Source organism: Metopolophium dirhodum, chromosome 6, assembly GCF_019925205.1.
Source record: "Metopolophium dirhodum isolate CAU chromosome 6, ASM1992520v1, whole genome shotgun sequence".
Classification (NCBI taxonomy): Eukaryota; Metazoa; Arthropoda; class Insecta; order Hemiptera; family Aphididae; genus Metopolophium; species Metopolophium dirhodum.
This window is the reverse complement of record NC_083565.1, coordinates 27,274,135-27,290,317: the sequence shown is the minus strand read 5'-3', so window position 1 is coordinate 27,290,317 and position 16,183 is coordinate 27,274,135. Positions and strand designations below refer to the sequence as shown.

The following is a 16,183-nucleotide window of genomic DNA, read 5'->3' as shown; positions in this document are numbered from 1 at the left end:
AAAATCTATGTATTCATAAAACATAATACTCTGTAAATATTATGCATATCATGATATACATCTTAATGATACTAAAAAAAACTAAATAATTTTATATACACACAAAAATATTAAATATAGTTTAGATAAATACTATCAAAAAACTACTGACGTTGGCTTATACTTTTCTGACAAAATAAATTGATATTTTTATTCACAGATATTCAAAATATTTAAACAACTAGTGGTTTGTAAGCATTTGAATCTTTTGATGGCCTTAATTTGGTTTAGCAGTAAAACATTTTTATTTAATAATATTGTTAATGTTTTATAATTTTAAATCTTTGAAAAAGTCTTCATTACTTGGTGTATTTTGTGATACAAAACACTCACGATTACAATTAATTCTAATCCGGTCAAATTTATTTGTAATAGCTCCACAGTAAAGTAAAACCAATTTGAGAGGTGAAAATTTGGACTAAAATCCACAGAGTATAACATTAGCAGGAATGATTCAAGACAAATTATTTATTATATTATACTTGCATATTTTCCATCAATAACATACTGTTGCCATTTACTGTATCTAAATAAATAATAATACATAATAACATAAGTTTAAAATATTTGAATATATCAATAATATTAAGTAAGAGACAAGAGTTATGATACTTCTAAAATTTACCAATGTTTACACATGTTTAGTGAAAGTATTGAAAAATAATCCAGGATTTGATTCGTCTTGTACATAAAGTGTATTTCATTAACACATTTACATACAGACAAGCAACACAAACACAACACATAATTTAATAAAAATATAATCATGAATAAATTTATAGATGTAATTATGTAAGCTTGGTAAATTTACAGGTTAATATTTGTCAAAACAAAAATGAATTATCATGGGTTTGGGTACCAGAAACATCAAACTGTTGAAAAAATCGGTTTGATAAATGGTTTAAATATTTTAGTTAACAGCTTTAATTATGGTTATAACTATTTTAAGAAATTGCTTGCACTTAATGTAACATTTTGTTGTATGAATGTCTCAATAATTAAAATCTATGTGTATTTTAATAATTATTTAACGAAAAGCCAAGGAAGGTTGTACATTTTATCATGCTATGTGTGTACCAATTTTAATTAGTCAATATGATGAATTTGTATTATATAATATTGAGTTTCTTTTGATGTTAAACTATTCCATTTACATAGCAGAAATTGTATGAATGTATTTTTTTTTATATACTAATAATGTATTATTTATTCATGGGCGTAGTTTGGTATAATTATCTGTTGGGACAGAAAAATGTTTTCCAAAAACTCCTTATGTTTAACATGAATTAAAGGGAAAGAGAACATTTTATAGAAAAAAAAAATTTATATTTGACTACTTCTTAACCTGACATTTTATTTTACAATACATAAAAGATAAAACAATTAAAATTGAATTATTTATTCAAACTTAGACATCTGTGTTTCTCTGAAAAAATATTGAGTACATTTTCAGTTTTTACTGCTATATGGAGTATTCACAAGTTAGCAAACCTATCTCATTTGTCATTATATTTCAAGTCCAATTCTTTATTCACCTTATTACAGAAAATTAACGTTCACATAAAGTAGAGGATATTTGTATAGTAAAAGTTTATAAAAATTTGGAGAAATATTGTTGTAACAATGGATATGATGTCATCCATTTCAAAGTTTTCTTTACTTACCATATTTTTTAGTAATATTATTTCGACCATCAAATTTTCTGGACTTATGTATAATAGTTTATGGAAAGTAAATTTAAAAAAAAAAACAACATTTTTATTAATTTCATATTAAACTTGATATATTATAGTTTTAAACTTCATGTGCAAGTAACTCAAATTTATTAACAAACTCAATACTCTCTTCATAATATTTTAATTGTATAAAATTAGCCACTCCTACACAGTTTTTTAGACTTTCTACAGAAAACCTATTTTTCATGCAATTTATTACACAGTCTATTATTTTTAAATAAGTATTTAAAATCCAGTGTTCAAAATTTGCTTTTTTTTTTTAGACAGATTATCACATTATCATACATAAACAAATATGTATATGTATGTAAGTACAGTAATATTTTCAATAAAAATTATACTGCAAAGATTTGAAGCCTTAATGAATTTCAGGGAAAATTTTAAAAACATTAAAATGATAAAATGTTTTAAATGAAAGTAAACCCCGTTGAGGGGCAGTAGCCCCATAGCCCCATGCCCCATGCATACTACGCCCATGATTATTATTATTATTCCACAATATTTATGTGGCATATTAGAATTCATAATGCTTATAATCTTATATTGTTATGGTATAGTAGTATGTTATTCTATGGTAATATTATATCTCTCAATGTGTTATTATACCTAACCAGTGTACCCTGTGTGTTTAATAAATGTTATCTTTTGGTGTACATTTTTACTGCATGATACATAATATTATATTGATGTGCTTTTTTTTTAAGTATACCCATAAAGAAAAATGTTATTATTTTAATTATTAATAATACATCTTTTACTGAAGTAAAAAAAGAATATAAAGTCTTTATTTTATTTTCAATGGTTGCTGGGTGGGTTCAAAGCATTTGTAAAGTATAAACTATAGAGCATTATAATCAAATTGTATGAAAATGGAAATATCTACTTACTAGGTAAGCAATTAAAATAAAAGTGAATAATTTTTAAGGCAAGTAGTGATATTTTTTTCATCTAGAGCAGGGATGGGTAATTCAATGCTACTAGAGGGCCAGAGAACATAGAAAGCAAAAAAAAAAATATCTCTAAATAATATAATATTATTTACATTTGATAGTTCAATTCTAGATAAGAATTTATATCTACGTTAAACATTATATCGATTTTAATAATTTTATGGATATAATAAAATAAAATACAGAAAAATCTTAACATTTTATATTTTTACAAACTAAATTGAAATGTAGCATGGGCCAGTGAAAAATTGCACACGGGCCGCTAATCAATGGCGTCTACAGGGGGGGGGGGGTCATATAGGGGCAGTAGACTCCCTCTTGGATTTTTCTAGGTTGATTATCGTTTATTATTATTGATGATTTTAATGTTCTAAAAAAACTTAAAAATGCCCTAACAATTCTAAATAGTGCACTAAATTATTTTTATTCTTAATATTAAAGATATAAATTCTAATTATATTTTATACATTTTAAACTTTTGAATGATTGCATAAAAGTTTCACAGACAGAACTCATTTGGACTACTTATTTAATCTGAAAATAAACTATTTTTTTTATATACCTATAGGTTTAGACTTTAGATCATATATTTATTATAAAAATCATGTAAAAACATGTGCAAATTTGAAAACAACATTTTAAATTTTAATTTAGAAAAAACTTCAAAATGCTCTAAAAATCTTTAAAATATACAAAAATGTATATTTTATTTTATATTTATATTGCTAATATAGCAATTTATCTTACTATAATTAGTAATACAGTACATTGAATTCCTTTTTGCCAGAAAATATCGGGTTCATTATATTATTCCATAATATTATAATAGTAAATATTTATATCATAGGTATATAATTGCTATACATTTTTTAGTCAAAACCTACCAACTTACCTTAGAACTTAGTACCAATAGTATAAATAGGTTATAAGTTATAACTTAAAACTAATCTAAATATTTTGAAAAACTGCATTGAGTTATAATCTAGTAACAGTAGAATATTTCTATTTCCTACAGTTAATACATTTTGAATTATTATATATAAACTAAAATTGTTCTTTTTGCATGAATTTACTTTTTTGTCAACATTAAAACTTCTGGTGCTAATCTATACTTATTACTTATAAATAAACTATTCTTTCTTTCATTGTCTTCTTAGACTCAATTACCATTGGACCATTTTATATAAAAGTCATATAAATTGATTCTTTGAGACTGGGAGGGTTTTTAGCTTCGTTTTTCATCCCATAAATATTGCCATAGATAATACTTACACCTCACTGATTCATTAAATTATGGATCACACAAATATATTTTATATTTTTTTTTTTATATTCATATATTTTTTTTTTGTTTATGGTATTGGTTGCCATTGGTTACAAAAATAGTTATTATGATATTATAGATATCATTTTCTGTATTTTAGTATATTTGGTTATTTAGGCTAGTAAAACTACTTATTGTACAGAAGCATGAAATTGAGTGACTAAGAATTATCGAGCTATTATATATTATAAGACTATACACAATTACTATACACTATAGGTACTACATAATATATAGTAATGGGTTGTTTAAAAACCATTAATCAACTGGTAAAACACTAACTGTGGGGGGTCTTAGTACGTTTTTTATCGTTGTCATTCGATTTACAGATTTATATTAAGTATGTATTTATATTATTATCTCATATATTATTAACTATTATGAACATTAATCTACAAGATTTGTTAACACAAGTGCTCATTGTAAATTCCGGAGACCTAATTTATATAAATATATACCTATCAATGTCATTAGGTACCACTTTTTTTGAAGTATATTAGTGGCGAGGCTATAACGTTTTTACGCTTCGAGGCGGGAATATAACAAACCATTATAAGATTACTCTAATTTATACCTTATCAGGAAACTTGTCATGCCTGCACCGAAAGTTGAGTTTTCGATGAAGGTTGAAGCGTTCGAAAACGACGTTTCTCCGTAGAATAGTCTGGTTGTTGCATAGATCCTAGCCTGAATTACCTTTTGCAGTGATGGCGCGATCAATGAACGCAGAGGCGTGACAAAAAATAGTATGTGTGGTTCGTGCGGGAAGGCAATTTCAGTATTGGGCGAAATGCGGCACTCGCGACTGAAATAGCTCACTTCCTGCCCTTGCAACACAATATACGATTTCAAGCATTTTACTGGACCAACAATTTAAGAATATTTAAAAATATAAACTGAAATAAGTTTAAATGTTTATTAATAGCTCAAAAAAATTCAAAATATTTTAAAAATTGCATCATGAATATAAAACGCTGATACAAACGTTTTAGCAAAAATAGCAGTTATACAGTTATTAGAGGTCAAATTTTAAAATTTCCAATAATTTTTAAAAGTGCCGGGAAAAACAACATAAAAAATTAAGGAAAAACTGGAATTTTTACGCAAAATCGGTTTCTCATAAAATCGATTTTGGGTTTTGGTGTAACTGTAAAACAAATTAACGTATATGCATGACATTTTCACTGGTCGTTTATATTTGCATTTCTTGTACACGATAAAATTTTCAAAATATTTTGATTTGTTTTGAACTGTTTAGGAGAAAATTTTTCCAATTGTATTAGTCTTTTTTCTATGAATATCAATAAAACTTTATTTGTTGGGTAAAAAAGCTTGAACATTTGATACAAGGCTCCTAATATATTGTTAGAATGACATTTGAAAAATACAAAAATCCTAATTCACAGTTTTTTTTAGAAGAATTTTAAGTTCAAATCTTGACAAAATGTATCAAGTTAAAATTTAATTATTATTTTGTAGTAAATAATGTATAAAATGTTCAATTTTCATAGTTAATGTTTGAAAATTCAAGGTGCTAAGTGCAATAATGGTGAATTGTCCATCCCATTATTGAATATTAACTATTAAACCTGAAATATTAAATAATAATGAAGTAAAAGCCCATGTATACTTTCTTTAGTGGGCTACTTAAATTGCTTCATAAATACTTGATGTGCAATTTACCAATAGCTATATTTTCAATATTAACTATTTTACTATCTTGAGTAAAGAAAAATCTATTATTAATTTTCAACATATTATGACCGTTACAAAATAAATATCATGTCTTTAAGTTACAATCATTTAAACATAAGTAAAATGTTATTAAGTGACAATAAAAAAAATGTAAGACCCTTCCTTAGTTATATAAAAAATGCCTTTACAACATAAAATTAATTAATAATAATTCTTATTGAAATTCACTATAACCTTTAGACAATAAAGGTATTAAAAACTGTAAATTTTAATTATTGGTTATAAAAAAACAATTTTGATGTTAAAATAAATGGGTGGTTATTTTTTCATGTATTATAAAAGTAATTAAGTAACACTCAACTGTTTTGTAATTTGTCTATATTGATATATATATTTTATTGATCTTAACCAAAAACTTTTTTTTTCAGACTGACATGAATAATGTGAAAAATGACATAACAAAGAATAGTAGAAGGTGTTCTTCTTTCAATGACAAGATCAAAACTTTTAACCAGACTCATAAAGAAATATTTCCCACTGAACAAAACTTGAGTGTCAGTAAGAAGAGGAAAAATCATGGACAAAGGAATGAATGTACTTTGCTTACAAATAAAGATGAAAATACTTTTATAAGTAATATAAACAATAATAAAGATACTTTGACTAGTAATACGCATAAAGAAATAAATATGTTAACTATTTATACCCAAAGTCGCAAAGAAAAAATACGTAATATAAATAAAGCTGACTTTTTATTGGTAAAAAATAGTTCAGCCTTAAGAGTACATACCTATTACAAATAGATAATTCAATTTTTTAGTATAATTTTTTTATTAAATGAACTCAAAATGTATATGTATTACAATTTACATTATTTAATATAATCGAAGTTGTAGTACTTACTTATATGTTACAATAACAATAAAATAAAATTATATAATATGAGGAATAATTTCATGTCGGCCGTTATGGCCGTCTAAGTCACTACGGTTGTTCGTGAAATATTCTCCGTTTTATACCAGATACGATCGCCGACGAACTTGCCGCGACTTTCAGCGCGGCGTTCAGCGCCGACTCCATGGCGGTATCCGTTGCGACCATGGTTGCCCAGCTGTCCGCCCCAACCGCTTGCAACGGTGATCCGACCGCCGCGTCCGCAGACATCACACCTGCTGCAGATTCCCGCGACACTAGAGCTTCCAACTGCCTTAGGTTCTGCCCGTACAAACCGGCTACAAAACCCTTGTCGTAGATGTACCTCAGTCCCGGATCGGACCGGATAAATTCCAGTGAGCACGTGCGCAGCTGGTCCAACGACGAGCTATTGTCTCTGCCTGCTTCGCTGGAACCGTTCGGATCCCCGTTGTTCTCGGCGTCAACTACTGTTTCCTGCTGTTTGTCCGAATCAGGTTTCATGATATAAATATCAGCAGGTTATTCTGAAATACGCGATTATATTAAGTATGTATTATAAATCCGGTAATAAACTAATAAAAAGGTACCTATATAATATGATATTAATTATCAATGGAAACGCTTGACAGTTTGACACAATAATCTACGTAGGTAGGTAGGTACCTACACATTTTTTAAAAACTATTAGCTCTATCAGATAAGCTGATAACTGCAGCGAAATTCGAAACGTTCTGCGAAACGTAAATTTTTGTATATTGCACTTGGGCCAGAGTGAGAAAACAAATAGTGTGCTTGTATCAGGCATATCAAACTCAAAATATAACTCAATATATTGCCTAAAATTGTATACAATTTTTTTGATTTATTTATTACCTACTTATAATACCTATACTAAATATACAATACTTCTTATGCTATGAACTAATCTTCATCCCACTAAAATCTGAATAATTGCAAATTTTCAAACGTAGGTAGGAGGTACTTACCTATACCTATACAATATTAAACAAATATCTATGAGTTGTATCTACTTACTAGTTAAAATCCAATAAAAGCCGTGATCGTAGTGACGTAATTCCAGTCTGACTTAAAACTTCCCAATAATATTGTAATACTTAACAATAATAATATACATCTGCACACACGGTAGAACGGAATAACTTAAAAACACGCAGCTTGCTTTCGCAGGACATTCGACTGCTGTAAGGTGAAATATAATACCAAATAGAAAGTAAGATTAGAGAGCAACCTTTGACCAGACGAGGTCGAACGTACAGATAGTGTGTACAGCAGTGTAGGTGAGGGAATAAAAAACAGGTATAGCCTAGTATACTATAAAGGTACAGTATTTTTTATGACATTCCAGCCGACCCTGTCTATAGCATACCTCGTAGATACCTACCTCCGATTGTTACCGATATCTACTTAAACGTAGCGTCCTACCCACTATACTTGTTTTATTATAATATCGTGGCTACCTACTGATATACTGATATAGTAGATATATGTAGGTACCATTAAAATTTTCATGGTTTTTAGCAAGTACCGTAGGTAAGTGCGTACGAGCCTTAAATTTTAAACGATCCATAGACCTATATAAAAGAATGGAGTGCCGACCTATATTATATTATTAAGTAGGTACCTATCCTATTAGTGTATTTTGTTGAATCAATGATATAATATTATGTGCGAGAGAGTTGTACGTTCTGAAAATTAATGTAAGAGGAAACTACACCCGCATTTGTTGTCTATGTAAATACATTGTTTACATGTATTAATTACTATTAAATATTGTTGAGCCTTTGTATAATTGTATATTAGTGTATGAGTAGTTATTTTATTTAATTTTAAAAGCTAAGTAATTTCATTATTAAGTAAACATAAAAAATTAGCTATTTAGTATTTTAATCAGTAAGGAGAACAATACTCTATGAACATGTTCAATTCCCAGTGGAGTGCCCCGGAATTTAAAATGAGGGGACAACATTTTTTTTTTTTTTAAATAAACGAAAAAAGCTGGTTAGTGGAAATTGCTCTGCTGTACAGTAGGCTACAAGTGGGTGACTGTAAATTTGAATTCAATTATATATATATATATCATGTGTGCAAAAAACAGTTCTGAGCAGAGACGGTTTGACAGCCTAGGATATTTTATATTATACTTGTATTGTTATTATTAATATAATAATATATATACATTTTTAACGTAATTTGTCAAAATTCGAACTAAATGCTTATAAAAAAAATTGTGACTATATTTTTAATATTTTTCCACTGCCATTGTAAGAATATATTAGGAGCTTCGTATTAAATTTAAAGCTTGTTGACTCAACGATTAAAATTAATAATTTAAAAAAATGAATGACTCTTAATAGCTGTAATAACTAATAAGTGGTTTTTTGTAGGTCGGTAAAAAAAAGACAATTAATTTCATTAAAAATATAATTGAGAAGATTTATCATAGGCTTTAGTTTGATTAGCTTTTCCTTGTTGTTTGTTGGAATGCAAGTATTATCATTGTTTATATATTTCTTATATAACTAAAAATTATGTTAGAAAAATAAACAGTGAAAAATGTATAAGAAGTTTTTAAATTGAAATGCAACATTACAAACATAATTGTTTACCGGGACAGCTAGTTATATATATTTAGATATTATACAGTATAATCTAGTACAGTGCTTCTCAATTTTTTTTTGTCAAAAGGCTCCCTAAATTTAATGTAAAACTGTCAAGGCCCCCTAATCAAAATTATTAATTGTTTTTTCTAGATTAGGTATATACTAAAATTACATGTACTATTTCACACTGATAAATTATTAAAATTTATAGTAAATTAATGTTTTAATATACTTTTGAAATATATTTATAATAGTATTAAAATTTAAGAATTTAAATTTTTTCCATAAACGCTTAAAGTCTAAAGAAAATAAGCACTGATCTAGGATGACTATATAAATCTATCAACCATTTAGCATATAGTTATGTTTCTATCCCCAGGATCTCGGTTAATATATAATAATATATAGGTAATAGCATTGGTTTTATAATATACTATAAATACTATAATATATTATAAAGTCAATGGTGATAGGTACAACTGAGTAATAAATGCTTATAAAAAGGTATTCAAAATATATGCATTTTGGTATAACACATAGAAAAACTACACAAATTTAAATCATCAGCCTACAGAAACTAATATCTAATATAATGATCAGTAACATTTAAATACAAAACAATTATGTAAAACATAGTCAATAAAATTATCATATTATTAATTTAAAGTTTGATCCATAGTATCTTATGTTTATTTATTGGACATTATCAACTTATCTATGTTATACAAAATTGGCTGAAGTGATGCACATGCTATTTTTGTGAATAAATATAATATACTTGTTTTAAATATAAAGGTACCTATCAACATCAATCAAGACCTGTCAAGTCAATTGTTTCATTTGGTGGAGCAATTACAATTGGCCCAACATTATTCAATACTGGTGCCGTATTGGTATGTACGGCAGAACGGACTAAAAGCGATGGTGCAACATGACTCGCAACGTTTCGCAAACTACTACCTTGAGACATAGAACCCTGAAAATCCAATAAAAAAGTATTATACAAAACTGTTGATTTACTAATATTTATTATATAACCCTTAAGCAGTATTAATAGCAAAGGGGAGCAATTTTATAATTATAATTAACTCATCTTAAGTTAATTTAAGGTTGGCATTAACTTGTCAAACAATTAAAGTTAAGTTAAAAAGTAATTTTTTGTTTTTAACTTATTTAGTTCAAATTTTTATTGTTGTAACTTAACTTTTTATGGTTAAGTATAATTATCATGCAGTTAAGTAAATTTTATTTTCATATCATACGGAACCATACATGTAATATAAAGAAAATGTAAAAAAAAAACGTTTAATTGTTAAATTATCAACTGAGGAATGAAAAATAGATTGTTTTTATTAAATAAAAATATAAAAAGGTTTTTTCTTTAATGTTGACAGAAATATAAAATCAAAAATAGTTTACAGTGTGAGCTTTGAACTACAGATAATCGGTTAAGTATTTCTATTTGAGGTGTGTAGAGAAAGGAGATAAAAAGTTAAAAAAGTTAAAAAATAAGTACCGTATTATAGCACTGGGGAGCAATACTTTGATTTCTTCTTGCAACACAGTAGTTACGAACTCTCGATGGAGGCTGAGTCTGAGTCTGAGGCTGAATGGTATATGAATTAATCTATAAAAACATTATTTATTAATTGAGAATACAGGTTTACATATCATAGAAAAAAAATTGGTTTATTGAAATGTAAGTATGACACCATCACCATTGTGAAGTATAATTAAATTAAACAAATAAAAGGAAATTATATTAAATTATTTTATAACTTAAAAGCCGTTAAACCATTTTCTCTTTTTATATATTATTGTGTTAGGAACAAAATATATAATTATTAATTGATAGAAACTTTTAATTATAGATCCAGTATTTATTAATATTTAATATTTTTATGTACTAAGAACAATTGTAAACATAAAATAAACGATAAATTAGAATACATTGTGAAAGCACAAGCAAACATTTATTTATAAAACCAAAAATATAAATCAATTTAATATACCAAGTACATAATTCATACCATTTGGTTCACTGGCCTTTTCTTTTGACAGGTGTTCTTGTTCTCTGGAATAGTATGTGGTACTGGTGGTGATACTTCTATTAATGTACAAGGAATAGTAATTTCAGAAGGTACTACCTCAGGGGGTGCTCTAAACCAGGCACCAGGTGTATTGACACAATTAGATAACTGATTAATTTTGGGTTGTATATTAACAAAAGTTGGCCAATATTCTATAAAATTTGTTTCTGGCGAATAAAAATTCTTGATATGATCAAGATTGAGCATTTCACAAGAGTCACTATCAAGAAACTCATTTTTGATACCCTGAACAACATTACAACAGAACTTGACATAGGCCAAGTTCCAATTTTCTATTTTTACAGCTAGAGACATGAAATGTTTAGTTTTGCCCTCAAAGTAAAATATTGGAACAAATTTTTTACCATCTATAGTACAATATGGTACAACCTCGGGTACAAACGAATCAGAGTTAATATATATAAATCCGCATTTTTCATTATTATCTGGAGTAATATTGCTCACTAATTGTTTATAACATATGTCCATGAATGTATAAAATTCTTGAACATCTTCTAAAGTGACGATAAAATCTTTTCCTGCGACAAATATTTCTTTTCCGTATCCACAGTCAGCATGTTTTTGGTTGATCTCATTTAATAACTTAGCTTCATAATCAGTGATAAAATAACTTTTTATTGATGTACATTTATACATATTATCTGCATGCAAATAATTTATATATTGGCCGAGTAGCTGAGTTTCAGCCATACGTACGGATACAAACTTCAAATGTTTACCATTAATTACTCGTACGATATAGGGTATGTGGCTTCCTCCAATTAACTTCCAAGAAAACCTACCTGTATATTTATAAAATATCATTTAATTTAGCGTTTTCATAGGACATACCAAAACATAAATTAATTCCTAATTACTTACTTTTTATGCTCTCAATGTATACACAATCTTCAGTTAATATTTCTTGCTTATTTGTTTTATTGATAGCTGGAGGAGCAGCCTTCTGTTTTGTTGCAGCTGTTGCGTTTTGCTTATATTTTTCTTTCAAATTACGAGCCATAGCATCAATTTCAGAATCTTCTTCATCTTCGATTTTAATAACTACCACTGTAATTTAATTATAAAATTATGTTTTAAAATAATACAATTATAGGTTATATAATGTTTTAGAAAATAGATAACAAGAAAATATTTTGTTTTTTTTTCATACAATTTTGCTGAAATTTATGCCCACTAAAAATCAATAAATATTGAATAAATTGAAAATATTGAAAATATCAGTAAACAGCTCAAAACAAGTCAAAATATTTTGAAAGTCTTATCAGTTATACAAAACTATAAAATAAACGTACTATGCTATAAATTTCATGTATCTTCAGTTATTCTTTTTTGAATAAGAATTTAACAACAAAATAAGAAAATCGCTTCGTGAGAAATTGAGTGAATATATAATGTTGTAAAAAATTTGAATTTTAGACGCTTATAAAAACTACTGTGGATTTATGGTCATTTTTTTTAATTTCCACTAACGAAAACATTCGAGGACCCTTATATTACATTTTTTACCTCTACTTAAGTAATAGAGTACTTATCTTGTACACATACATGCTTGTCTATATAAAGTAGTTAGCAATCTAGTTTATTATCAATATAATAAGTGCATGATAAATGTAACCACATAGCATCGTGATAAAGAATACGTACATTTTTGAAAAATAATAATTAATAACTCTTTATCTCGGTACCGATTCGAAGTGAATAACAACAATGCTATAGGTATGCGAGCTGAGCACGGTTCATCGATAGTAAAAACATGGATTGGACATAATATAATATATTGATTGGATAACATTTTACTATGGATAGAGCTATCACATTATAAGCGTGTAGGCACTACGTGTTGAATACACCATTATTGACGAGTTGCGGGACTGATTTCTATGGCGCATGCTTGTCAGAACTCGTCGCATATATATCATAATATATACTATATAACTTAACTAGGGATGACATAAATTGCGCATGATAACGTATGTACCAATCGTGTACGTGAATGCGTGTATATATTGCCCACATATGTTGCATTCAAATATTTATGCAGGAGCTCTATGAATTGTAATTTGTAAATGATAGCATGAGCCAACGTAGAGAAAACACAATGCAACAACAAAAATATAACTCGGTCGCCACGTCAACAGCTCACTTGAAAAAAAATTACGTTACCTTATAATATTGTTATAATCGTTACCTTGTTCCGCTAGTTCGTTGACAACAGAAGCCATTATTAAAATGAAGTTTTGTTGAATTGAACTGACAGTCGCCGGTCGCTTGACGGTTGGTGTGAGATGGGGACGACAAATTACGTTATTCGACAAGAATATAATGCCGTTGGCGGTGGCTAGAAATAATAATCGACGAAAAACCGGCGGCGGCGTCAAATTTGTGTGTAAATAGTATACAACAATAATATTATGTCGATAATATTATTCAGTGAATGAACGCCAAACGCGTCGTACAATGGTGGCGGTGGGCAATTTAGGAACAGCGGGAACCGCAGAGTGTTGCTGAATGTATCAGAAAACGAGGTACGGCAGGCGGTGTCCAGTCACAAATTAATGAATAAACTCGAACGGTGTGTCAGTGCTTGCTGGCTCGTCGGCGGCGGTGGCATGGCGGGTCATGCAGATTTCTCGATTTAATACCAGGCGCCGATTGTGCGCGTGCGTGAGTGTGCGAATTCACGTGCCCCAGTATGTGCGCTGTTGAGGTTTCGGTTTGGAGGTGTGTGTAAGTGTAAGTGAGACGTAGACACAGCGCGCGTGCGTGAGCGATGTGATAATGTGATATCGTCCGGACAAAGACGGGACGGAACCAGTCGGCAGCTGGATAGCCTCTAAACAAGGTACGCGTCGTACTTCCCCCGACCCGCCTGCAAGTGTCGGACACTCGATGGTGATGTGGCGGGGTCCAACAGCCTGACTCTACCCCTCCCACCACAGTTAACGCGTAAAACCATTGGACGGCAACGCCGCCGACTGGTAACGGTTCAAAGTTTTTTCTAAAGACCTTACATTCATTGACGGAGTCTCCGTTTTTTTTCCGACTTTCGTGTCGTTTTGCCGCCCCGACCAATCAGAACGTTCCAATTCGGCGGCGTCCAAAGTCTCTGTGTTATCACCTCTTTCTTATCATTTTGCCGATTTTAATATTTTCTAAAATGTTGCTATTTTACTCGATTTCGACAATTGTTGAGCCTTTTTCGCCCCTTTTTATATTTGATTCACGTAGCTCGCGTTGTCTAGAAGCCGCCGGTGTACGGTTTATATTCATGCGCCGTCCGTACCGGTCGCAATATCGATCGCAAAATGTACCTCTGGCCGGACTTTTTTGCCGATTTTTTTCATTTTCTTCAACCGTTTCGTCTTTTCGCGCGGCGTTCGTGCCGGATTCACGCAGTAAACATCGTTTGCAAGCTGTTTATTTACCTTTTTCCCTCGAAATCGGTTCGTTCGCCTCGCAATTGCGTTTCGAAATGACGCCGGCGACCGATCGTCTATATACGCGTATAATATATACATGTATACATAATATATACGTATATGAGTACGATTTTTGCCTATGATTTAATAATTATTAACTGAAAATGTTTCACACACCCTGTTAAATTGAGAAATGGGAGATGTACATCGATTATATCGGTTTACGTCGCTCCGTATGCCAGTATTACACTGGAACGACATCAGTCGATCGACACATTGATTCGACATCTGCTACCGAATTCCGTTCGACTTTCGTGTAAATTTTACTTGTCGATCGACGGAAATCCTAATCGACAAAAATTCGGTAAACATCAGAGGAAACTGAATCGACAACCACTCTGTAGCGGTATGCGTAGGTGGTAAAATTATTATTTAGGTACCTACTATGACAGTTGACCGTTATTTATTATTGACAAATAAAAAATTTTCGGCCTTGCTAGAATTTTTATCAAGGGGCAACCAAGTGTGTTTTTGAAATTTTACCCCAATTTAAAATTTAGTTTGCCCTCCCCCCCCCCCCTTGAATAATTTGTTGGTAAATAGTAAATTGTGTCCAGCTATCATGTTAGCGGAATTTATAAAAAAGACTATTGATGGTTAATTGATTTTTTGGAAAATAGTGCCTTTTGAGATGTATCAATTCATGTTTAATAATTTTTTATACACTATTTAATTTGATTTTAAAAATTTAAACATATAGGTACTTAAAATTATTTTACATTAAAATGATAATACCTAAGCCGCTTTAATTACATTTCTATTATTATATCGATTAATAGTTACTAGTCACAATATTTATTAATACCTACATTATTATTTACATTTAACAATAACGTAATCCTAAATTAAATTAAATACCTACTTACCATTATAAACTACTTTTCCATTTCGACCTTCTCTCCTAACTATATTTATAATTTTAACTATTTATATAGTGTTATGTATTGTGCTCCAATACGTTGTAGGTACTAGTTTTTGTTTTAACGCATGCGCGTTTATAAATTTTTAAATTTTATGATTTAAAATGGCAACATCTGAATGCAGTGAAAAGTGGAACAGTGTAAATACAAGTCTTTTTATTGACTTGTACAAAGAAAGACCGTATATTTGGAACACAAAACATTCAGATTATAAAAATAAACTGATTACATTTAATGGTTTGACCGAAATTCGAAATATTATGAAAATATTAGTCGAGGAATGTGAAAAGAAAATTAAAAATCTTCTTAGTCAATATGCCAGAGGGAAAAAAAATCAAAACAACAAAAAATCCGGCGCTGGTGCTAGTAAATTCAACATATAATATCTTATGT

At 29.2% G+C, this 16,183-nt stretch overlaps 2 protein-coding genes across 4 annotated transcripts; both read right to left on the bottom strand.

Annotated features, from left to right (window-relative positions):
- Positions 1-6,580: 6,580 nt before the first annotated feature.
- Positions 6,581-7,835, bottom strand: LOC132946648 (uncharacterized). 2 transcript variants are annotated; one of them, XM_061016693.1, is made up of 2 exons: positions 7,695-7,835; positions 6,581-7,183 (listed from the first exon to the last, which is right to left on the bottom strand). In XM_061016693.1, exon 2 carries the CDS (start codon positions 7,158-7,160, stop codon positions 6,729-6,731), a length of 432 nt encoding a protein of 143 aa, XP_060872676.1. In that variant the 5' UTR covers positions 7,161-7,183; positions 7,695-7,835; the 3' UTR covers positions 6,581-6,728. The 2 variants fall into 2 exon arrangements, with proteins under 2 accessions (XP_060872676.1, XP_060872677.1); XM_061016694.1 differs by lacking the exon at positions 7,695-7,835 and adding an exon at positions 7,247-7,379.
- LOC132946647 (uncharacterized) lies at positions 7,740-14,147 on the bottom strand. Of its 2 annotated transcripts, XM_061016692.1 has the most exons (6): positions 13,580-14,147; positions 12,253-12,438; positions 11,311-12,173; positions 10,797-10,907; positions 10,080-10,256; positions 7,740-7,859 (listed from the first exon to the last, which is right to left on the bottom strand). In XM_061016692.1, the coding sequence occupies exons 1-5, from the start codon at positions 13,611-13,613 to the stop codon at positions 10,089-10,091; spliced, it is 1,362 nt and encodes a 453-aa protein (XP_060872675.1). In that variant the 5' UTR covers positions 13,614-14,147; the 3' UTR covers positions 7,740-7,859; positions 10,080-10,088. The 2 variants fall into 2 exon arrangements, with proteins under 2 accessions (XP_060872675.1, XP_060872674.1); XM_061016691.1 differs by lacking the exon at positions 7,740-7,859 and having other exon boundaries at positions 9,797-10,256; positions 13,580-14,146.
- Between the last annotated feature and the right edge of the window lie 2,036 nt (positions 14,148-16,183).

Bases quoted from the DNA above. Each gene is read 5' to 3' on its own strand.
- LOC132946648 (XM_061016693.1), bottom strand. From the start codon at position 7,160: ATGAAACCTGATTCGGACAAACAGCAGGAAACAGTAGTTGACGCCGAG.
- LOC132946647 (XM_061016692.1), bottom strand. From the start codon at position 13,613: ATGGCTTCTGTTGTCAACGAACTAGCGGAACAAG. The intron at 12,439-13,579 runs GTAACGATTATA...ATTAAATTACAG, and splicing joins CAACGAACTAGCGGAACAAG to TGGTAGTTATTAAAATCGAA. The intron at 10,257-10,796 runs GTACTTATTTTT...TTGGATTTTCAG, and splicing joins CTCCCCAGTGCTATAATACG to GGTTCTATGTCTCAAGGTAG.